General features: G+C 44.0%; 1 protein-coding gene across 1 annotated transcript in view; it reads left to right on the top strand.

The window, feature by feature from the left end:
* LOC136611645 (sodium-coupled monocarboxylate transporter 1-like) overlaps positions 1-25398 on the top strand; it is a 42816-nt gene that overhangs the window by 17177 nt on the left and 241 nt on the right. The window contains exons 5-14 of the mRNA XM_066591397.1: positions 3468-3622; positions 6439-6579; positions 6965-7094; positions 9818-9906; positions 12324-12433; positions 13458-13525; positions 19506-19592; positions 22157-22365; positions 22525-22628; positions 24729-24817. Coding sequence (XP_066447494.1) covers positions 3468-3622; positions 6439-6579; positions 6965-7094; positions 9818-9906; positions 12324-12433; positions 13458-13525; positions 19506-19592; positions 22157-22365; positions 22525-22628; positions 24729-24817 — 1182 coding nt within the window. The remainder of the gene's footprint in view (positions 1-3467; positions 3623-6438; positions 6580-6964; positions 7095-9817; positions 9907-12323; positions 12434-13457; positions 13526-19505; positions 19593-22156; positions 22366-22524; positions 22629-24728; positions 24818-25398) is intronic.

Below are 25398 nucleotides of genomic sequence, written 5' to 3'. Positions count from 1 at the left end.
TTGATCAATTTTGCAATGTGCACGTTTAACGCTTGAGCGTGCGGGTGCGTGGCGTCGTACTTGCGCTTGCGCTCTAACTGTGGCGCTAGCGACGTCTGGACGCTACGCTGAGAGACATTGCTGGATGGGGCCGAGGACAGCGGAGGTGAGGGTGTGGGTGCAGGCCAGGAGACGGTACTGCCTGTGTCCTCAGAGGGGGGTTGGATCTCAGTGGCAGGTTGGGGCACAGGGGGAGAGGCAGTGGTGCAAACCGGAGGCGGTGAACGGGCATCGTCCCACCTTGTGGGGTGCTTGGCCATCATATGCCTGCGCATGCTGGTGGTGGTGCCTCCCCAGCTGATCTTGGCGCGACAAAGGTTGCACACCACTGTTCGTCGGTCGTCAGGCGTCTCTGTGAAAAACTGCCCCACCGTAGAGCACCTTGACCTCTGCAGGGTGGCGTGGCCCTAGGGGGCGCTTTGGGAACCAGTTGGTGGATTATTCGGTCTGGCCCTGCCTCTACCCCTGGCCACCGCAGTGGCTCGGCCTGTGCCCACACCCTGACTTGGGCCTCCGCGTCCTCGCCCGCGTCCACGTCCTATAGGCCTACCCCTACCCCTCAGCATGGTGTATTAGCAGTAGTGCAGAAACAGAACGCTGTAATTAAATGTGCCGCTTATTGGCCTGTGGTTGGAGGCTGACTTCCTTTACGGAACCCCAGGAAATAATTTGGCGCAAGGCTGCTGTAACACTTAGCTGGCTGCGTATTTATTTGGAGAAATACTACCCCCAGCAGACACGGACCCAGAACACTGAGCAGAGTGACAGGCAGGCCAAATAGATTTTTTCCAAATATTTTTTTCTAAAGGACCACTGCGTATATTCAATCTATAATATATGTCTTCTGGCCCTGCCTACACAATTCTGTCCCTGATGTGTGTGTCACGGAACTGCAGTGTTGCACTGTTATTAACTGCAACAGACCGGTGATATCAGAGCTAGGAAATAATTTGGCGCAAGCCTGCTGTAACACTTAGCTGGCTGCGTATTTATTTGGAGAACTACTACCCCCGGCAGACACAGACCCAGAACACTGAGCAGAGTGACAGGCAGGCCAAATAGATTTTTTTCAAATATTTTTTTCAAAAGGACCACTGCGTATATTCAATCTATAATATGTCTTCTGGCCCTGCCTACACAATTCTGTCCCTGGACTGTGTGACGGAACTGCAGTGTTGCACTGTTATTAACTGCAACAGACCGGTGATTTCAGAGCCAGGAAATAATTTGGCGCAAGCCTGCTGTAACACTTAGCTGGCTGCGTATTTATTTGGAGAAATACTACCCCCAGCAGACACGGACCCAGAACACTGAGCAGAGTGACAGGCAGGCCAAATAGATTTTTTCCAAATATTTTTTTCTAAAGGACCACTGCGTATATTCAATCTATAATATATGTCTTCTGGCCCTGCCTACACAATTCTGTCCCTGATGTGTGTGTCACGGAACTGCAGTGTTGCACTGTTATTAACAGCAACAGACCGGTGATTTCAGAGCCAGGAAATAATTTGGCGCAAGCCTGCTGTAACACTTAGCTGGCTGCGTATTTATTTGGAGAACTACTACCCCCAGCAGACACAGACCCAGAACACTGAGCAGAGTGACAGGCAGGCCAAATAGATTTTTTTCAAATATTTTTTTCTAAAGGACCACTGCGTATATTCAATCTATAATATATGTCTTCTGGCCCTGCCTACACAATTCTATCCCTGGAGTATTACTGCAGGGCGCAATGCTCTGCACGGCCGATATACCAAAAAAAAAAAAAATGTTCAACACTGCTAAAAGCAGCCTCCACAATACTGCACACGGTTAGATGTGGCCCTAAGAAGGACCGTTGGGGTTCTTGAAGCCTACACTAACTCCTAACACTCTCCCTACAGCAGCTCCAACACGATACCACTGTCCCTCAGCTATCTCACAACGCATCTGAGGCGAGCCGCGGGAGGGGCCGATTTTTATACTCGGGTGACACCTGATCTCCCCAGCCACTCACTGCAGGGGGGTGGTATAGGGCTTGAACGTCGCAGGAGGAAGTTGTAATGCCTTCCCTGTCTTTCAATTGGCCAGAAAAGCGCGCTAACGTCTCAGAGAGGAAAGTGAAAGTAACCCGAACATCGCGTGGTACTCGTTACGAGTAACGAGCATCTCGAACACGCTAATACTCGAACGAGTATCAAGCTTGGACGAGTACGTTCGCTCATCTCTATTATTCACACATTTTTTTTCATCAGTACTTTGTAAGCCAAAACCAGCAGTGGGTCCAAAATACCTTCTCTCTGTACATTCCACTTCTGGTTTTGGCTCACAAAATACTGACGTGTGAAGGAGCCCTTGGAGCAAGATAGGCGAAAGTTTATTTTGTACAAATACAAAGAAAATAAATGTCATCTTGAGTTTGGAAGTCTGTGTCCAGACTGTTTGCATTGAAGGTGTATCCTCACACTTTATAAAATATACCAGATAAGAAAGTTGGGTTTCATAGCAATAAAGAAGATTCCACTATTCATACTTTAGTAGCATTTGCTTTGGAACATTATCTTAATATTTATTTCAGCTGCCATTACATGCACACAATAAAAAAGTTAAAACATCAGGTTTCTAGAAAAAAATGCAGAGCATTCTCTTCAGATAGGCCTTACAGCATTTTTTATGCTCAAAGGATTTACTAGGCCGTAGAGATGAGCGAACCTACTCGTTTTGAGCAATTAGTCGATCGAGCACCGCGATTTTCGAGTACTTCAGTACTCGGGTGAAAAGATTCAGGGGGCGCCGGGGAGCGTGGGGGTGGCGTGGGGGGTAGCAGCGGGGAACAGGGGGGAGCCCTCTCTCTCTCCCCCCCACTCCCTGCTGCAATCCCCCACTCACCCACGGGGCCCCACGAATCTTTTCGCCCGAGTACAGAAGTACTCGAAAATCGCGGTACTCGGGCGAAAAAGGGGCGTGGCCGAGTAGGCTCGCTCATCTCTACTAGGCCGCCTTCACACATGCAGTAAATGCTGCAGAATTACTGCTAGCAGAATTGCGATGGACGTTCTGCAGAGCTCACAGTACAAGCTATGTGGAAGAGATTTCTCCTTCACATGGTGCGGAAATTTTCCACAATTAATCCGCAGAGTTTTTGAAAATTATTGCGGATTCTAAATCTGTGGCATGTCTATTTATACTGCGGACTTCAACCCTTGAAATACAAGGTTTGCATTCTGCAGCTGTTTCGCATTTAAAAAATGCAGCCAAATCCTCACTATTTAGGTCTGGATTTGACTACTATGGAATTCTGTGGGTATTCCATCGCCATGTGAGAATTCGGCCTTATGCATTTGAATATAAGGCAGATGAACCGTTTGCACCCCCTCTAATTCAGAGCGGGGAGCTGCTGGGGGTAATGTAATAATAAAAACCTAACCTTATAATGTTATTCTGTCTAGGGGGGTCTAAAGGCTGTAATCTGGACAGATGCATTCCAGATCATAATTATGTTGGCGGGCTTTATAGCTGTCATCATAAGAGGCGTGGTAGTGCAAGGTGGAATCCAGACAATCCTCAATGATTCCTACTATGGTGGAAGGCTGAACTTCTGGGAGTAAGTACTTCTTTTTATACATACAGCTTGTTAGGTGTTCTTTAGGTAATATTTTCAGGTCAGGTTCACGCAGGGCAGTATGTTATCAAATTTTTATATTCATTATTGTCTTTGTTGACATATTAGATATCACCAAATTTGTTTTCCTATTTGCTCTGGAGAGGTGTTTGTTGTAAAGCTGTTGAAAACTTATAAAAACAGATTTAAAAAAAAAAAACTGCCACAAAAAACCTATGGGTAAAACAACCATTATGGAGGTATTCTTCCCTAGAAACAAGGCTTCACATATGCCAGAATACCCAAGCAGATCCAGTGCATGGGTATTAAAACAAGCCCCCCCTCGCCTCTCCAATGTTGCCCCACTTTTCCTCCATCCCCAAACTTTTGTTGTGGCAAAAAAAAACAAAAACACTCCTACTCACCAAACCCAGGCACAGTAGACTGCAGAATTTCTTGCAGTCTCTGCCTGGGACATCTGCAGCCAATCACTAGCCTTAACAGGTACTGAGACTGGTGATTGGTAGCAGCGGTAATGTGCTTGAACAGGCTTGTGATCGCTGGATCCACAAGTAAGTGGAGAATAGAGTAGTGAAGACACACAATTGGTGAGTATATATACTATTTTTAACCTCCTTAATATTTTTCAACTGTATCTGAATCCTGAGGATGTGGTTACAGTTGAAATTGATACTGCTGTCAGTGGACCTGGTTCTACCAGGGGGCCCCCTTGCAGATGCACCATTCACCCTATGGTAAAGTGGCCCTGATACCGGGGTACTGATGCATCTTGTCTCCACCGGAAGTATGGGTGGAGACATGGGTTGGCCGGGCATAGTGGCAGGGAACACCTACGTAATGCCCCCCAATTGGGCTGTGTAGGTTTAGGGTTAGCCTTAGTGTTAGGTTTAGGATTACTTTTAGGCTGGGTTCCCACACGGCATATTCTCGGCCTAATCTCGCGGTTTGGTCGCAGCGCAAAACCGCAAGATTTCCGCCAGGAAAGTGCTGCTTCAAAACTCGCGGCACTTAGCCACGGGTTTTGGAGCTACTTGGCCGATCGCTTTTCCGTTGTCGCTGGCGCTCCCATAGAGGAGAGCACGGTCACAACGGAAAAAAAAAAGAATCGACATGCTGCGGCCGGTGAATCCGCGCTGCAATGCCGGCTTTGCCGCAATGGATTCGCTGTTCAGTGTGGACAAGATATCTGAGTAATCTCGTCCACATGGCTGGCTAAACACGGGAGTAGCGGCAGCAGGCAGACTTGCCGCGGCCAAATTCTGGACAGAATTTCCACGGCAAATCCGCCCTGTATGAACCCATGGCAAATGACGCTCTAAGCGGCGACCAGCACAGCACAAACATTACCCTAACCCTAAGGCTGGGTTCACACAGGGCGGATTTGCCGCGGTTTTGCTGTTGCGGTTTTGCCGCAGAAGAACTGCTTCTGCGGCAAAACCGCTGCAAATGTTAATTTGGGCTTACAGATTTTTCTGCGGATTTTCGTGCGGAAAAATCCATAAGCGTTTTTTTCCGCAGCGCTTTTTTACTTTTTGCCGCGTATTTGGTGCGGATTTGGCTGCGTCCATAGAGGTCTATGGACAAAAAAGTGCTGCGGAAAAGAGCGAAGAATTAACGTGCTGCATCTTTGAAAACCGTGCTGCAGTTGCATTTCCGCACTGCGGCTGTGTGGACAAAATCCGCACTGTGAGAACAGCTTTTTGGCAAATCTCATTTGTGCTGCATTGCACTGCAAACACAGCGGTTTTGCCGCAGTGCGGATATGCAACGGCAATCCGCGGCAAATCCGCCCTGTGTGAACCCAGCCTTAGGGTTAGGGTAACGTTTGTGCTGTGCTGGTCGCCGCTTATAGAAAGGTAGCAGCAGGATCGGCGGAGCGTCATTTGCCATGTGGACGCCAGCTTACACCTGCCAGGGGACATGGAGACAGATATTGGGCCGGGCAAAGATGACGCTGGCAGAAGACAGCGGCTCACACGCTGACACAGAGAGCAGGGCAGCAGATCGGGCAGAGCTGATGTGAGTTTGGCACGGAGAATGACAGCGGGGACCAGACAGCGGCAGAGCAGAGAGGGGAGAAGGCAGACCACAAGGCACCATGACAACTTACATGAGGAAAGCCTGAAAATGCCAGACATATTGCAGCGCTGATGGGAGGCCACCGGGGAGAGTCAGTACGGGAGATGGACAGCACCGGAGCGGAGAGCAGATACCTCCAAACGGCAGAGACTGTGACAAGAGCAGGGAGGTGAAATGGGCGCAGTGACAGGAGCGAGGAGATGAGATGGGGCAGGGGATGTGTGTGTGAAAGACCTGGGACTGCAGGAACAGTGACAGGAGCGGGGAGGTGAGATGGGCGGGAAGGGGGGGGGGGTGTAATAGCCATGGGAGTCGGCGGCCAATAGTCAGCTGTGGGTGTTTCATATTACTCCAGCAGGACAAACCCTTGTCTCCACCCACAGTTCCGGTGGAGACAAGATGCATCAGTACCTGGTACCAGAATATTCCACTACATGCAAAAATGGTATATTAGACATGCAGGCTTCCTTAGAAGAATAATCCACTGCATGTTGCTTGATATGCAGGTCCATGTAAAGGTGCCCTAATGCATCCCCCTGCTCCTATGGCCATAATATAATTATTTATATCAGCGTCACTAATGTCTCAGGGAATGATGATAGAATTCTTTTGAAGCAAAATGTAACTCCCTTCTGTGCCTACTGAAGAAGAGAAGGGATAAGATGTTTCACCTTTCCTAACAGTACATAATTCTTTGTGTTCTTTTCTATTTTGCGCAGCTTTGATCCACATCCACTCCGGAGGCATACATTTTGGACAATTGTAATTGGCGGAACATTTTTGTGGACTGGCATCTATGGAGTTAATCAGTCTCAAGTGCAAAGATACATTGCTTGTAAGAGCAAATTTCAAGCCAAAATGTGAGTTATTTGTGGTCACTGTGTGCAACTGCGCTTATTCCTTTCTAACAATAACAAGAACAAGTTGGTTGATTGTACTAATAGACAAACCTTAAGAGACACAACGCCTTTGTTATGTTAGGGATTACTTCCCGAATAAGGTGGAGATTATGGAGAGATCTTATTTCATGATAACATTGTAACATACACAAGGCTGTTTTCTTCCAGACATCCAAGATAATTTTAGGTGTTTCGCACATGCTGTTGATATCCTTATCCTTGACAGTGGAGATAGGGATATATATTGCAAGTACATATAATATTGTGCTTACTGTGTTAGGGGAATAGTATGGTGTTTTTGATGTATTCCAGCTGTCCTGATATTTTTCTTCTTTGACTCTTCTAGGTCTCTATACATTAACCTTGTAGGATTATGGGCTATTCTTGCTTGTGCTGTGCTTTCAGGCCTTATTCTCTACTCAGTATACAAGGATTGTGACCCATGGACATCTAAGCGTATTTCTGCCCCTGACCAGGTATTTATTAATCTCTATTTATGTGTGGGTCTCAGGTTGGAACAATCTAATTCACACTGGTGGCCTCCAAGGGTTTAGGATCAAGCATACAGCTTTTATAGGATAAAGAGATGCCTGGGGCTCCTAAGATTCCATATATATGGTGGTATTATCTTCTAGCAACACTGCTTCTAGGGTTTGATACGTCCATACATGTGGTAGATGGGGTACACAATAAAGCCAATTTACACACAACAATTATCACTCAAAATTTGTTTAAACAATGGCTTTTGAGTGATAGTCATTGCATGTAAACGCTTCCATCTTTCACTCTTCGGCTGAATGATGATTTTTAGGTGAGCTTAAAATCCATCGTTCAGCTGAAGAGATAGCAGAGACCGCACACTGTGTGGAGCAGCTGAATACATTGTATTCCGCCGACAGCCCGAGGCAGCCCCTGAAAAGACAATGCAGCTGAGTGCAAAGTCAAGACCACATGCTGGGATTTGCAAACAGCTGCTGGAGGCTCATTTACATGCAAATGAAGGTAATACACTGCTAATGGGCATTAGTGTCCATTAGCAGTTTATGCAAAACGATCTCTAAAACTGTCTTGGCATGTAGAGGGGCTTTTACACATGTAGGCAGTGTAGCTATATACTAGGGAGCTGTATAACCTCTGTGCATTATTACTTAAAGGGGTTGTCACATGAATCCCTATACCTGGAATGCAGCCTGGAGGATTCAGAAGACTGCGGCAGCGGAGAAGGCACATGTGAACCTCTGCTCCTTTTATTTCAGTGGTATTGACACAGATAGCCAAGTCAGCTATCTTCAGCAGTCCCACTGAAGTGAATGGAATGGAGGTGTGCTTTTGCATTCTCCACTTCCCAATACTTTGGGGGACTTTGAGATCTGCTAGGCTGCATTCTACATTGTAAGACAACCCCTTTCATCTGACTGGGAATCTCATTCAAACCAAGAGCTGTGTAGAATGTAGCTTTTAACATTAAAGACCACTCCGGTGAAAAACCATTTTCCATCCCTGACGCCCTCAACTGATTACCTGTCACACTCCTTTGTGTATTGCAGCTACTTCCATGCAGTGTAGCTCTCTGTCTGAAGCTTATCAGGCACCATTCTGATCATGAAACCTTTGCTTTCACTTTCACATCAATCCAATGATGCATCAGCATAGCATTAGCTAGAGGCTGTACCATTTCTGTCTGCTGGGTGGACAGTTTAATTATTACCTTCTATATTCACCTAAATAAGCTACAGACTATATGTATAAAGTCAGGAGGATGAGCTGTGATCTTCTCTATCATAACTGTGTGATGGGAGCTGTGTGATCGTTATCAGCAACCATGGTAGGAGACTTTGTGTCCTCCTCTAGGCAGTAACTGTGATAGGGTCTATGTAGTAGCATCACACAGACTGAGAGACTGACTAGAAACTGAGCTGGGTAGAATTGAGATTATATGATGCTCTGAGTTGAAAGAGGCCAGTTTCCGATAGAAAAGAATAACTAATCAAGGAAACACTAGCTCATTTATATTTACTGGGGGATAACTACCTAATGAATGAATGAAAAATCGCCTGAGTGACCCTTACAATTAAAGAAAAAGTCCAGAATTTTACCTCATCGTTCATTAGCTAACTGTCATATGGCACGGGATTGCCTAAAGTGGACTATCCCTATAAATAAGTAAATACAATTGTGCAGTGTGAGAGTTAAACCTTTGTATGTTTAAGGTATTTACTGTACTTCTTTTTTATGTTTAATCTGTTTATTAAATATTAAATATAACATACAAAACATAAACAGAGGTACAGTTATATATTTATAAGGCATGGCCTTGAATTCCACGGCAAGAGTTGTACCAAATAGTTCTCTGTAACTTTTTTCCAGCTCTTCTCATAGTCCTTCCAATACCATAATAGCATGTATAGGGTTCTCAGCCATTTTTTGGTAACAGGCTGTAGAGTTACCTTTTATGTGATGAGTCTCTTTGTCCAAGCAAATTGCTCAGTATGAGGTTATTTATCATGCATAATCCTTTTAGTGGATTATCGCTTTACAGCAGAGAGAACCCAGTATCGTAGCAACTTCAGAGCTTACTAACTTACTGTACCTCTTTTTTAATGACATTCTTGAAATGTGCAGCACCTGAAAATATAGGTGTGTAATAGAGTAGTCTTCTCTTAGTGTAACACTCATGTTTGCCCTGCCGTTTACAGGCAGTGCCGCTGTTTCCCTCCCCAACCCACTAATGAAAGCATGAACTGATCTATAACCCTTCCCTTGTCTTTTGCAATATACTGGGATCCCGGGGTTTACATCCCTACTATAGGCAGTTAAATATGTAGAAGACCAATGTTTGTCTGTGAAGAACCCTAACTCAGGTAGAACATTGAAGAGTCTAAATACAAACAATGAACTGTCATTTATTAATTTTAATTACCTTTGATATGTGACTGCTTATAGTTGCTTTGTTAAAGATTACTCAACACTAAGCTTCAATTTTAACTTGGCACCCATACAGTATTACCTGTCCAATTGAAGATTTTATGGTCAGGTTTAGAGGGGAGGATACTTATGTGACTCATAGCTCTTCTTCATAATTTGCAATATTCTTCCTATAGGGAAGCTGCTGGTTAACTTCATGTTCCGGTTCCAGAGAATAGTATGAAGCTCAGCAGGCTTATATTAAAACATTACTCTATTGGTTTTATTATTGCAGCTCATGCCATATTTAGTTCTTGACATTCTTCAAAACTATCCTGGAGTGCCTGGACTTTTTGTGGCCTGTGCATATAGTGGCACTTTAAGGTAAGCAAGTCACCCTTTCAGGCATTATACTCCTTCTATTATAGTATCTTTTCATACATTCATTGGATGCTTGTCTTCTGCATCCTCCACTCTGAGCGCTCGACTGTATAACAGCCGGGTGTTTGGAGTGGAGGAACAGCTGTATGCAGACGACAAGAGGGGACAACCCGCTTGTCTTCTGCATCCTCCGCTGGCAGCACAAGGTGATCTCTCATCTTGAGCGATCGTCTTGCATTGTAAATGACACAACAATGATCGCTCAAAAGTCGCTTGAGCGACATCTTTTAAGCGATTATCGCTGTGTCTAAATGGGCCATTATTTGGCAGTAGAAGCATCGGCATTATATTACATGGAAAGAATTATGTATAAAGGTGTCCATAGCCTTCAACACAATAATGCAGACAGATAAAATGTGCTTTTGGACTGTTCTCCTATAATCATTTTCCATTTTTTGTATTTAAAGGGTTATTCCCACCTCTGCCAATTATGGCCGACATGGAAATATCCCGATGTACGTGGCGGCCGAGTAGCCAGGAGTAGAAAAACAGTTGAAAAGGCTGTTCTATGCTGTTTCCATAGCTTGGGAGGTGCCAAAACAGCATAGCTTACTGTGCTATGCTGTTCCTGTAACTCCTTTAGAAGCAAATAGGAGTTATGGAAATAAGAACAGTCAGCTTGGATCTTTCTGTATTCCCGACCACCACTGGACTGCCCCTAGATATGCCATAAAAGCCTGACATGCGAATACACTTTTAAGCTGATTTATTGTATAATGAAAGAATATGCAACTCTTTGTGTTATAATGTCTTTCCATCTCTAAAATCTCTGCTTACTGTTGGTTAATTGAAACCATTGTTTACATGCAAAGGCTAAACACCTATCCAATAGACAGAGGCTTATAGCTCCCAACAAAGAGAGCTCTGTTTCACTTTTTTTTTGCAACTGTGAATTTACTATTCGGAATTACCATGGTTTCTGCATGTGGTTTGATTATTAAGTCACAATTATAGACAATATAGCACAAGAGTATATTAAGGGTGCAGGCATGCTATGCCAGGAGTCCCAGGATAATAGGCAAAATGGATTCTGGTGACGTGTTTCGGTACCAAAATGGCATCTTCCTCAGACCAGTTGTCCCGGCGCTTATTGCTCTAGCGCTTTCACACAGTAGTGATGATCACTCAGTGAATGGAGGCAGAGCGGGCCAGAGATAGCTTTAAGCCACTTACCTCTGTTTACACAGGCCAATCGTTGTTTGATTTTTATGCCTGCACAAACTGAACAACTACTGATAAGTAAACGAATTCATCAATAAGCGATGAAACACGTTCATCGTTCAGTCATTGGCAGCAATTGCACTGAAAGATGATCATTCTGATTTGCATAATCCAGCAGGAATCTGAATGATATTAGTTCCATGTAAAAAGGCCCTAAGGATATGAGATTGGAAATGAGGACATCACAGGTGCTTGGCACATTAAATAAAGGCACACAAAGCCTTGTTACTGGCAAATCTGTTCTCAAGAAAGATTGCTTAGTGTGGACAATGCCACACTACGAACAACGTTCAGAAGATCTCAGAAAACATGAGATGCATAGAAATGAAAACGGCTACAAAAGTATTGCTAAAGATCTAAGTACATCAATCCCACTGTCACGAGACAATTATTGGGCGATGAAGCACCAGAAAGTTGTCCCAATGATTATCGCTCCTGTGCTTTCACATAGGAGGGATAATCACTCGGTAAATAGAGGTGGAGCGAGCTGTAGGCCACCTGTCTCCATACACAGATGGGAACTACGAATCTGCCCACAAAAGGGATACATTATCTATTGCTAGGGATGTGGACGTGGATCCACTGGATCAAACTACTGGATATGCGATGTCCCGATCCAGCAAGGCCGATAGGTAATCCCCTGTCATGCGGAGGTGAGATCCCAAATGGCTGTAACCCAGTCCGGGGGTGAGAACTAGGGACAGTACCTAGCCCTGAGCTAGTATGAAGAAGGAAGACCATGCCTATAAGCAGGGCTGATGTCCTGATGAGGACGACCCTGGGGTCTTCCTCTAGGCATTAGTGGACATTAACATGAAGGGCAGGAAAGTTTAAAAGACGTTTTCTGTAGGTATGCTTTGAAATAGAAAAATAAACTTATTTTTAGAAAGGGCAATTGTTCAGTATTCTGCCGCTGTAGTCAGTTTAGTAGGGTTGAAACTACTGACAGGTTCCCTTTAAGGGTATGTTCACCCATAGTGTAATTATTGTGGAATTTAGGTTACATAATTTGGTCAGAAAAGCACAGTGCAAACCTTCTCTTTCACGTTGTTTTAATTACAATAATCTTACATATAATTTCCCAGTACTACATATATCCATTAGTTTTCATGTGCTCTATGATATTTTACTTTCTTTAGCACGGTGTCATCAAGTATCAATGCACTGGCTGCAGTAACTGTGGAAGACCTGATAAAACCATGCACCAATCTCTCCGAGAGAAAGCTGTCATGGCTGTCAAAAGGAATGAGTGAGTTTCTACACTGAAGTCTTTTTGTATAGCAGACTTGCTGCAAATTTATATTTAGTATCTGAAGACAGTATATGAATGACCAGTGTGTAACCTGGTTATGTGCCACGTTGTGCCCCTGGGACCCGTGGTTCTGTGGGTTTCCAGGAGTACACTGCTGCAGATGTGGTTGATTTGCTGGCTGATGGCGTGGAGTTCTCCAACCAGCCAATCACCATTGTTCTGCTGTATATAAATACCAGCCCGTCTGACTAAAGGGTACTGGTCATTTTTCCATTTGTTGTTTATCTCGTTCCCCTCAGAACTCCGGTGCCATGCATGTTCTGTTTGTGCAGTGGAGGTGACCAGACATAAGGTGTGAACTGTTCTGTTCAGTTTGTATGTTGCTATTTCCCTGTCTGGTTGTGCATGTGAATGGTGTCTTGTTTAGTGTGTATGTTGTATTCCATCTAGTGCAAACTAAGGCCCTAGGTTCCAGGGTGGGACTATCCATATTGGGATGATCACCCTGCTTGTTCTCAGGACTCCTGGGGTTTAAGGTGTCTTGTTAGAGTAGGGACTCCAGACACAACGAGGACCCTTAAAGTGTTTTGGCGTTTGTCAGTCGTTGTTGGATGTCTGCTCGCACGTCCATTCATCTGTCTTAGCATTACAGTTCTGATGTTGGTTGTTTGCACACACATTCAGTTTGTCGTTGTTGGTGTTCTGCATGTACGCACGTCCTAATCCTCTCTCCTTCCTTTCCAGTCAGCCCTCTATTTACGTTCGTCCTGGGCATGGTGCGTAGAACGTGACAGAATGCTTGTCATTATGTTACATCAATGCACGTTGTGGCAACAGCTACCTACAAGGACACAACCCAAACAATGACTGGCTTAAAAGGAAGGAGGGGATTAGGATGTGTATACACACAGGATGCAAACAACGACATCCCTCATAATCCCCCTTTATGACTCCAGTGTTTAGTAAAATATTCCTTACATTTCTGAACTTGCTCAAGTTTATTCCTATATTTTTTTTCTAGGTGCCTTTTATGGAGTACTGTGTATAGCAATGTCCGTAATTGCATCTCATATGGGAAGTGTGATCCAGGTAAAATAACCTACAAATATCTGATGTCATGTTACAGGAATATGTATGTATGTATGTGTGTACATGTGTACATACATACATACATACATACATATATATAGCACTGTTTTTCTGCAACTGAACTAACCTGGATGTGTATTGTTCAGCTCTGAGATTCTGCCACCAAACAATCTGTCTATTCATTGCAGTGTAGAGTGGTTATTGTACCACAGGGGGAAAAAACACAAAAAACTACAAAAAAGTGCCACCTCAGCTACTGCTAAAACTGGATTCACATCAACACCCTCAACTGTTATTAACAGATCTGTATGGGTTTTCTTCTCAAAACTAAAAAAGGAGGTCTACCTGAAGCAAATGGATTTGATAAAAAAACGGATAATTACATTTTCATCTGCATCAGTTATGATCAGTTTTTTAACTGATCCGTTTTTTTAAATGTAGCTCTATTTTACAACCGCAAGTGTACCGTTATATTCAACAGATCCATTAAATTGAGAGCAAATATTACAAATGGACACAAATGGAAGTTATTTCATCGCCTATAGAGTAGATGGTAAAAAAAATGGAATGTCCATTCCATCTTGTTTCTGTTTTTTTTTCTATGGTAAATAAGTCCTGTAGGATAGTTTTCACCAAAAACCAGATGGAAAAGAAGCAAAGTGAAATGAAAAAAGTTCTATACAAATCAATGGGGCTTTAATTGACAACTATTTTTTGCCCTTAGGCCCTCTTCACATGAACATATGCGTATCTGAGTGCTGCGTATTTGCAGAATGGACAATGCTTTTTTGCGTGCGCATCAGAATATTTTACTGTAATTTTCTGCACCTGCAAGGCATGCTCATTTGTGCGCAGCCAGAAATTACGCACCAACTGAAATGGCTAATTAGCCTAATGTGTTGTAGATGTGTTCTTTTTTTTCCCTGTGCAATTACACAGTGTTTCACACATCTCCTAGCGTCTGGTGCGCGCATTCGTTATATTCAACAGATCCATTAAATTGAGAGCAAATATTACAAATGGACACAAATGGAAGTTATTTCATCGCCTATAGAGTAGATGGTAAAAAAAATGGAATGTCCATTCCATCTTGTTTCTGTTTTTTTTTTACTATGGTAAATACGTCGTGTAGGTCAGTTTTCACCAAAAAACAGAAACCAGACGGAAAAGAAGCAAAGTGAAATGAAACAAGTTCTATACAAACCAACGGGGCTTTAATTGACAACTATTTTTGGCCCTTAGGCCCCCTTTTTATGCGTGTATGCATATCTGAGTGCTGCGTATTTGAAGAACGAACTATCCTTTTTTACTGTATTTTACTGTAATTTTCTGTACCTGCAAGGCATGCTCATTTGTGCGCAGCCAAAAATTACGCACCAATTGAAATGGCTAATTAGCCTAATGTGTTGTAGATGTGTTCTTTTTTTTCTGTGCAATTACGCAGTGTTTCACACATCTCCTAGCATCTGGTGCGTGCATTTATGCATCCTCATTGACTTCTATGGGGACTCTGTTCGTGCAACTGCCCTCCCTAGCGTGATCTATTCACTGTGTGCGGGAAAGATAGGGCAGGTGCCAACTTTTCTCGGCCTGGTACTCATGGCCGAGAAATCCTGATACTGGAAACAATTGAACTCCTATTGAAATCGGTGGTTTAATTTTGTCCCATTATACGGCCGTGATTATATACGGCCCGTGCGAACGAGTGACATCACCGCTTGCTCCTTCGTTCTCGTACAACCTGTTTATACAGGCAGATACATCTTTGGCTCGGTCAAACAAGAATCATTCAGCCTTTCCTATTCGCTGTATAAGTGACTGAGAGCGACTGAACGAGTGCTGGTTAAACTGAATGATAAGTGAACGACCCAACGGTGGTTTTTATGGCTGCAGGAAACGAATGACAAACGAAAAGTGAGCGATTATCGTTTGTCGTTGAGTTGGTGGCTCACATTTAGACCAAACAATTATATTGCTCTTTTGATCATTTGAACGTTTTTTTTTTTAAAGATAATCATTCCGTTTAAAAGCAGCTTTAGTACATCTAAATAAGTATTCGGTGTCCGCCCCGGGGAAACCGCTGTCCATAGTATAAGATCAAAGTGAGGAGTCTCATCCAAATATATGTTATGTGTAGGTTTACAATGATCAATCTGTAGATCCAGCTTCTGGAAACAATACCTCCATTTATATGTCGGAAAACTTGGCAGCCATGTAAGGACAAGGTCACACATTTTGGTTGCAGCATAGAATAGAGAATAGAACCCACTGATTTCAATGGATTTCCTCACATTCTGCGTTTTTGTGCTCTATTTTTCTGCGCATTTATGCACTGAAGGCACCATAGGCTTTTGTGGTGTTAATCGATAACATCGGGGACTAATTAGGCTGCCCAGCCGGTTCAGGTATAAATATGTAGTTACAGCAGCACCACATAAACTAACTCCACTCTGTAAAGGAATACTTGCCGTGCACGCCTACAGTCCGGATCCTGGACGACAAAGATCCCAGCAAAGAACAATAGATATGTAGAGGACAGGCAGCACGTAGGATCTTCTATCAATCAGTAGAATCAGGAGTAAAACATCCATCTATCCTTTATTGTATAAACGTGTAGCATAATCACATCTGGATGTTTTACTCCTGATTCTACTGATTGATTGATAGAAGATCCTACGTGCTGCCTGTCCTCTACATATCTATTGCCCAGCCGGTTCAATCGCGGTGTGGGTGTGTCCCTCTCTGATGTGAAAGGCGGCAGCGTAGAAAATTACAGTAGAATGCGCAGATTCGTACGATAGCCCTCTCTTCATAGGGCTATTACTTCACCTTATCACAGCGTATCTACACATGTCTACAGGAGCCCTTAGGGTCACTAATTTGCTGTGGATTTTATCAGATTTTGGTGCAGATCTGCATCAGATTTCACCTGTGCAATTTGAATTCAAAGTGCGAAATCTGCCATAGATCTGCAGCAAATCAGCAATGTTTGAACACACCCTCAGGGCTCTTTCCCACGAGCTTAGGCATTTTTACGTGCACCCGCTGTCACTGTAAAAACGCGTAAACGGGTGCACAAATCTAACATTTGTGCGCTAGTTCAGATGGCACGGGCCCGGTGCATATACGCCAAGGCTGCAATGCCATTGCCTCCCCTTTCCTCCGGCTGTTTGCAATAGGAGCGGGCGGAACAGGGGCGGAGCCAAGCACCCGTCCCCTCCCATTGCAAACAGCCCGAGGGGAAGAGAGAGGAGGAGAGAAGGGGGGGGGGGGGGGGAGTTTAGCACCATAGGAGCCCATGTAGCGGCTGACGTATTCCGGGCAAAAAGATAGTTCGAGGACTATCTCTGCTGCCCGATGTAAAAGCGCCTAGTGCTATATTTGCCGGCCTGGTGCTTTTACACCACGGGAATATGCCTGTGTGCTCTCGTGTATTAGAATCCAATGCATCAGATGGTAGCGTATATCGGCCGGCCGTGAAAACGGCGGCCGATATATGCTCATGTTAATAAGCCCTTAGGGATTTTTCAAATGGCCCTATAGGCAACTACGCTTGCGCATGAACGGGTTTTGTTTTTGTCCTTCTCGGGCCATTCAAACCGCACGCCATAGGGCAGGAGTCTGAAAAAAACTGCAGGAGGATAGGTCCTGCCCTATCTTTCCCACACGTAGAGCTAGTGAAAACTAAACCAGTGAAATCAATAGTTGTGTTTCGTCCCGTTATGTGGCTGTGATTTTCATGACCACATAACAGGACTAAAACATGTTTATCTGTTTAAGCCCTTGGAAATGGATTTGCGATGGAATTGCCGCAAATCTGTGTCAAAATACTTGTGTTAGGGTGCATTCACACGAACGTATATTGGCTCGGTTTTCACGCTGAGCCGATATACGTCGTCCTAATCTGCAGGGGGGGGGGAAGGCTGGAAGAGCCAGGAGCAGGAACTGAGCTCCCGTCCCCTCTCTGCCTCCTCTTCGTCCCTCTGCACTATTTGCAATGGGCAGAGGCGGGATGGGGGCAGGGCTAATTTGCGGAACTTAGCCCCGCCCCGTCCAGCCTCCTTTCATTGCAAATAGTGCAGAGGGGCGGAGAGGGGGTGGAGAGGAGGCAGAGAGGGGGCGGGAGCTCAGTTCCTGCTCCTGGCTCTTCCAGCCTCCCCCCCCTGCACACGAGGACGACGTATATCGGCTCGGCGTGAAAACCGATATACGTTCGTGTGAATGCATCCTTAGGCATATGGATTTCGATGCACAATTTTCTGTGGTTGATTTCTCTGCTATGTTTGAAAGCACCCTGAAACACCTCATCCATCTTGGATACAATCCTGGCTTTGTAAAAAACGGATGTCATTGTCTTCGAATTTTTGACACTTTGTCACTACAATGGTCCCAGTGCCATTAGCCTACTAGTTACTTGCTACCCCTGAAGGCTCTTGCATGGAGTGCCATAAGTAACATTGGGCTGCCAGTCTGCTACCAAATCCTGTGACATCCTTGATGACCTCATATGAATTCTCTTTGCGGAAGGAGCTTGGAGGCATGCCGGACACATATGACTTGTCACTAGTTAAAATGATCTAATGGATTGCCACAAAGGTCGTGTTTTCTGTGTTAACCAGAGCCCCAGAAGTATAAATCAATCAATCTAAAAATAAGCTGTAAAAAAAAGCTAGGTGAAGGCTAAAGGTGATTATCGCCTGAATTATTGCTGGAAACAGCAAATTTGGGCAATAGTCATCCCATGTACATGCGGCCGCCAACAGGGCACTGAGTAACAAATTGCCATTTGCTGGAGTCGCTTGGATTGATCTCGGCCAATTCCACCTCCTTCCATAGAATAACTATGCCTCCTGTGTAATACTGCAAGAGCAATAGTTGCTGGGAAGGCAGTCACGCGCTAATACATTCGATAGGCGTTCTGTATGAAGGGACCTTTAAACAGAGATGTTAAAATTTCACCTTTTTGGCCCAATATCCACGGGCGGATCAAATTTCACATGCAGGAGCCCGCAGCAGAATCCAACCCTGCCCACGGCCGAGAACATTGCTTACCCATACTGGTCTTCTGCATGCCTGTCCGGATCTTCTATTTTCTTGTGCGAGAAGCACCGGCCGGCACGCCATTGCACATGCGCAGTGGAGTTTGTTTTTTCTAAACTCCTGCTTTCCTGCGGAATCCGCGGCCCGCACTGAAATATTCTGCGATTTGTATTTCCTGACCAAAAGTTCCCCAAACTAATTTGCATGCTTTAATTCATGTGTGAACGCCCATGGGCAGCTGGATTTGTGGATATTCTGCGCAGGTGACCCATGTGGATGCCGCAAATCAGATCTGACCGTGGACATTGGGCCTTAGGGCAAAAACCCATGAGCACATGCGCTAATATGCTCGCCACTATGAAGCATATTAGTGCATGAACCGTTTTTTTTCACCATTCAAACTCTGCACTAGTGCATGTGAGTTTAAAAAAAAAGCGGGAAGAAAGATCTTGCCCTATTTTTCTCGCACGTAGGAAAACTACGTGCAAAAGAGATAGGGCGAGTGCTATCTTTTCTTGTGTGTAGTATTAACGCACGAGAATCCATGGTTTCACTTCGTCCTGTTTTGCAGGAGTGATTTTCACGGCAAAATGGGACAAAAACATGTCTGTGTTTAAGCTCTTAGATTGCTCTAGGCATGACATTGCAGAATGTATGGAGTTATCTGCTTCAAACACACAGATAGCAACCCAGTGAACAGATGATCGCGGGGGTCCTGGGCAGCGGACCCCTGCCAACCAGCTATTGGTGATCTATCCTGGGAATAGTTCTTCAATACATCAGAGCTGAACCCCCCTTTTTAAGGACGAGAAGTCTATGCAGATGGGTTTATTCAGTATTTAGTGCTGGATTTCATCCCTGTATATTAATAAAAGCGCAGCCCGCTAATAGCTATAATGTGCTATTAAAATTCATATTCTGTTTTCCTTGTGCCCCTCAGGCTGCGCTGTCTATATTTGCTATGGTTGGAGGTCCACTGCTTGGACTGTTTTCCTTAGGACTGTTCTTACCTTTCTGTAATCCACCGGTGAGTATTCTTGCAGAAAATTAGTTTTCTACAATGTTCAGCGATAACAGGCTTTATACACACACTTATGACTAATAATGACCTTCTGCCTCACCCCTGGCTACTACAGAGGTGAATAATCCATAATATAATGCAGAAAGCAGAGCTTGAAATATTCAGGTAGGGGACAGCAGCTTCCGGGAAAGGAGTTTCCTAAAAGTTACCCTTCCAAATCTGTCAGCAGAATACATGAGCTACTTCTATCAGAGGCGTAACTTGAAGCTTCTGGGCCCCGATGCAAAACTTGTAACAGGGCCCCCAACTATAATGCTTTACTCATGGTACTGGGCTCCCTATATGGAGAAGAGAGGCCTTATGGGCCCCCTAAGTCTCCTGGGCCTGGGTGCAACCGCATCCCCTGCACCCTCTATAGTTACGCCCCTGACTTCTATCATTAAGGTGACCAGATTTTCATAGGGTCAAAGCGTGACTTAGGGGTGTTGTCATCGGGGCTCATCAGGACATATGATTTTACCTTCGTCGTTCTAAAAGTACACGGCGTTTAAAAATTAAAAAAGACAGCAAATTCTGCCGCATTTCCGCATCCCAAAGATCCTGTCAAAAAATGTAGCATTGGTGCGGATTTTGACTGGCAATCAGCTGCGGATACGCAGCTGATTTCATACTATGCGGCGCTCCCCCTCACCTTCTCCATAGGCTTCTCGCTGTCAGCGCTCCCCGGCTTCTGGAACATTCCATATTCTAGTCATGTGCCATTTTCATGAACCACTATAGCCAGGGCACTCACTACATCATGCAGTGCGTGCAATTTAACATCTGGGGCAATGAGGCAATGGGGCATTATGAAGCTGGGCTTTGCAAACTCTTGTTGAGGGCACTAAGAATCTCTGGCTGATTCTCTGTAGGAGACTTTATCTAAACTGAGGGAAGAGATCCAAAAAGTGACTTCAGGAAGGCTGTCTAAGGCCTCTTTCACACGAGTGCTGTTTTCGCGCATTAGAGGCGCGTGAAAAGAGTGCTTCTATTAGAACCAATGGTTTCCTATAGAAGCATTCACATGAAGGAATTTTAGATGCACTAAATACTCGCACCAATCAAAGATAGGACATGCGACTGCAAAGCTCACATCTAAGGTCCATGGTGTGAGAAAAGATGGGACCTGACCTATCTTTGGTGCGTGCTTTCCATAGACTCCTATGGGAGCTGAATTACACGGACCTCTGATTGTGTGAACGGGCTATTAAAATGGATGAAATTCACCCATTCACGCGGTCTATGGTGTAGTATAGCCACGATCTTTTCACGCTCCTATAATGCGCGAAAACAGCGCTTGTGTGAACGAGGCCTCAGAGAAGGTAAGGAGTATCCAGGGGAATGGTGTGTGCAAGACACCTGGGCTAGAGACATCCTAGAGGTATAATATATTCATTGCTGGGGGAAAAAAACCCAGAACCCCTGAGACTTATTGCAGAGAAGCTGTGTTGAGAAGCACAATAGACCCCATAGTAGAGCAACATGAGGGGTCCAGAGCAGACAATAGGTGAAAACTTACTTCTTAACCCTTTCCAATCCAATTTGTATCCTGGTTTTCCTAGGGGGCTTACTCTTTTTCTGCCATTATACAACGGCGCTATCTGCTGGCTAAAGTCAGTACTACGTGAGGTGACACGTTGGATAGGCTTTGACCACAGAGAGACTGGCAATATACAGTAAGAGAACCCTGACGGATGTCTTCCAACATTGGAGCTGTACAGCCTTAAATCATAATGTCTTCAGACGTCAGACAGTGGATTGGAAAGGGTTAAGGCCCATTTTGATGTACCGATTAACTTTGAAAAATTGTTATAACGGCCAAATGTGTGCGATAATCATTACGTCTAACCGTGAGCCATCGTGCAGTTTTTGTTTCCTTTTCATTTTTGTTAACTTTCAGCCAGCATAAAAATCATTATTAGCTCGTTCACTTCTCGTTATGTTTAAACACTCCCGCTCAGCGCTACACATAAAACATGAAACACTGAACGAGAAGTGAACGATACTCAAGGATGATCTGCCTGTCTAAACAGGCTGCACAAGTGCAAACGACTGCGAAGAAGTTAGCGGTGACGTCGATCAATTGTGCGCTCATTCAAACGAGAATCATCTCGTGTAACGGGGCAGTAAGGTCCTTTTATATGGGATGACCAGCGCTTAATGAGGAGAGATGACCAGGCCATTGCAATGGGTGAAAATTCAGACAAAAGAAGAAGTGCAGGCTCATTGGAAATGTAGTTTTTAGCACTGTTGGACAGCCCTGTTAGAGGTAGCAGCACAACAAAACAGGGGAGCGGGAAAGAGCATCAATTTCAAAATAAATTCCTGAAAACATCTCGGTATATATAATAAGTATATACAGATGCAATACTTGGTTTATTTTTTACACTTCAGGAAAGTAGACCCAAAGTTGGAGCCGCTATTTAATATAATTAATCGGAACTTAATTTAGTGAGACCTGGATGCTTAGTTATGTAAAGAGCTTACTACTCAGAACTGACACATTAATTTAACACTATTCTTATCTACAGGGAGCCATTGTGGGACTGCTTGTTGGGTTTGCTATGTCATTATGGGCTGGGATAGGAGCCCAGATCTATACCCCCCTGCCTGAGAGAAGTAGACCTCTAATACTTTCTACTGCAGGCTGTTATTTCAGTAATACAACCAACATCACATCTGTGACGGAAATGACGACAACAATGATTTTCACAACTGTACAACCTCATGTCAGTGAGAGGTGAGGCCGTTACATTAGTACGATGGATTTTATTCATTTTTTAATTACCTTTGTTATTAATAACCTGCTTGTATTAAGTGATCAGTGATACAACTGTGTCTGCAGAATAGGATTATATAGTATATTATGTCAATCACCTATGTTTTTTTTTGTATCTAGGCCACTGCTTGCTGATTATTGGTATTCGTTATCGTACTTATATTTCAGCATTTTGGGGACCCTTGTCACCGTAGTTGTTGGTATAATTGTTAGTCTCCTGTCAGGTATGTATAAAACGGGTAAATGTTTGGAAAATTCAGATATCAAGTAATTGCAAATAAAACACAAACAGTATTAATCTTGCAAAAGTATAAAAGTTGGTTCATATGATAACTGTCAGCTAATTCATAATCCACAGTCCTCGAATGTGAATCTCATTGCCATAGATTAGGTAGAAATAAATGGCTGCCAGACACCTCCACCAGTACTTCTGGTCTGAAAGTACAAGTCAGTTTTGGATGAGTCAAGGTTTTTTCAGACATTATGAAAACTTCTGAAAGCCCCACTAATTACTACCATAGCAGCTCCTCCGACAAGGATAGTATGGACACATTAACCATGGCTTTCTAATAGAAGATGACTTTTCAAAGTGTGTATCTATTAGGGTAACTTCACATGGGCCAGTGCAATATTGGGCCATAAATCACGGCCCAATATCACGCTCTCCGACATGCGATTTCATCACGGATGCTAGGCAGTTTTGTATCAAAAAGGTCTCGCATCACTTCACGGCGGAGGATCGCAGAGTTTCTCCCATCGCGGAAATCCGATGCGAGGACATATCCAAAGATAGGACATGGCGTCTTTTTTAATCCCCGTCAGAAGATGATGAAGAGAAACAGTGCCGTGACCCGGGGAGAAGCTGCAGCGGCGCCCTGGACAGCGTGGGAGAAGTGATGCATACTTATTTTTTTATTTTTTTCTTCAGCTACAGCTTCTTTTCGGGTTAGGGCTTATATTTCAAGCCCCCCCACTCCCCCGAAAATCCTCACATATAGTCACACGACTTTGTAGCACTACATGCGACTTTGTAGCTCTACAAAGTCGCTGTATCACCGTGAGAAACTGCAGCGATATCGCACGGACCAGCGATGTGTGATTGAGGCCTTATTGGAATTGCTTGTAACAGTAACAGGGAATTTGATGCCGCAGTATGGAGAGACTGTTGCAATGTGTCAAAAAGTCTACTAAAAATACTTAAAAAGCATTTTACAACTAGACAGCACTGTGTAGCGCTGACCAACGTTGGTTTTCTCTGTCAAGGCTTAAGCACTTGTTAGGCATCTATGGCTTCCACAATTTTTACCCACAATGAGAAAAAAGTACAATATTGACCCAAATTATTTCACGTATGGCTTAAAAGCTTCCATTTCACAGACTAGTGGTTTACTTCCAAATATAATGGCCATAATTATACATTTTTGGGCTATTCACACTTATTACTTTACTAAGGGACATGGCTGTTTGTTTTCCTACTAGTATTAATAATGCTATTAACCCTTTCAAATCCACTGTCTGATGACTGAAGACATTCTGATTGAAGGCTGTACAGCTCCGATGTCGGAAGAGGTCCGGCAGGGTATTCTTACTGTACATTACTGGCTGCTCTGTTGTCAGGGGGCCTCTCCAGCATGTCCCATACCGCAGTACTGGCTCTAGCCAGCAGACGGCGCCATTGTATAATGGCAGAAAGAGAAAACCCCCTAGGAATTCAAATTTGAATTGCAAAGGGTTAATGCTGTATTTCCATGGGGATTTTAATGTGCAAGTTCTGAGTATGAGATGGTCAAAATTTGCACTGAAAAATTCATAATGGGTTAATTCACGTATGCGATTTTTCATTTGGACCAATAGTATGAATTTGAAAAATCGCTGAATGCCCTATTTTTGTACAATTCTTGTTGAAGTGCTCATTACTTTCTATGGTAGCATTCAAAAAAACGGATTGTATTGACCTGCCATGTGAGTGCGATCTGTTCTTAACTATGTGGACAATATAAAAAAAGCTGCGCAGATTTTTATCATACGTGAAAAATGGAAGTACACAGATGCCAAATCGCACATAAAATTAGAAAAAATGCATAAATACCTCATTAAAGTCGTACAGAAAATGGTCAGTTTTTCACTGACCAAAATTGCACTCGCTCATGTGAATACAGCCGAAATATGAAATATGCTAATTGAAACAACACTTTGTATAGAGATTGATATTTGGTGATGGGTAATACCACAGCCACTTAATCATTAATGTACATTATTGTGTCATATAATAGATAGAATATAGTATGAGCGACTGTACTAAAATATGTGCATATGTATTACAGGGGGATGGAAACAGAACGTAAATCGTGACTATCTCTATGGAAGACAAGATTCTATACTTTTCATGTTCAGCTGCTTTAAGACCAACAAAGTAAGCAAACAGTAAAAAAATGCTTAGAATATTCAGTGTTCTGATATCTACAGTGGATATACGATAGTTGAAGATAGTTAGAAACCATCAAACACTGCATAGTTTTATTAGTTGCTAGTAGAGATGAGCGAGTATACTCGCTAAAGGCAATTGTTCGAGCGAGCATTGCCTTTAGCGAGTACCTGCCCGCTCGAGGCAAAAGGTTCGGGTGCCGGCGGCGGGCAGGGAGCTGCGGGGGAGAGCGGGGCGGAACGGAGGGGAGATCTCTCTCTCTCTCTCTCCCTCTCTCCCCCCCGCTCCCTCCTGCTGACTGCCGCAACTCACGGCTCCCCCCGCGCCGCCACCCGAACCTTTCATCTCGAGGGGGCAGGTACTCGCTAAAGGCAATGATCGCTCGAGCAATTGCCTTTAGCGAGTATACTCGCTCATCTCTAGTTGCTAGCGATGCGCACACCCGTTAAAATTAGCTTTGCAGACATTTTGCTCAAGGGCATATTTCCGGCTTTATAGTTCCTACTGCAATACAGATAATTATTTCAGCTTTCATTGTCTTATATTATGGTGATTATAGATCAGTAATA

This window comes from Eleutherodactylus coqui, chromosome 2, assembly GCF_035609145.1.
Source record: "Eleutherodactylus coqui strain aEleCoq1 chromosome 2, aEleCoq1.hap1, whole genome shotgun sequence".
NCBI lineage: Eukaryota > Metazoa > Chordata > Amphibia > Anura > Eleutherodactylidae > Eleutherodactylus > Eleutherodactylus coqui.
The sequence above is the reverse complement of the archived record's forward strand: the minus strand, read 5'-3'. Positions and strand labels throughout refer to the sequence as shown.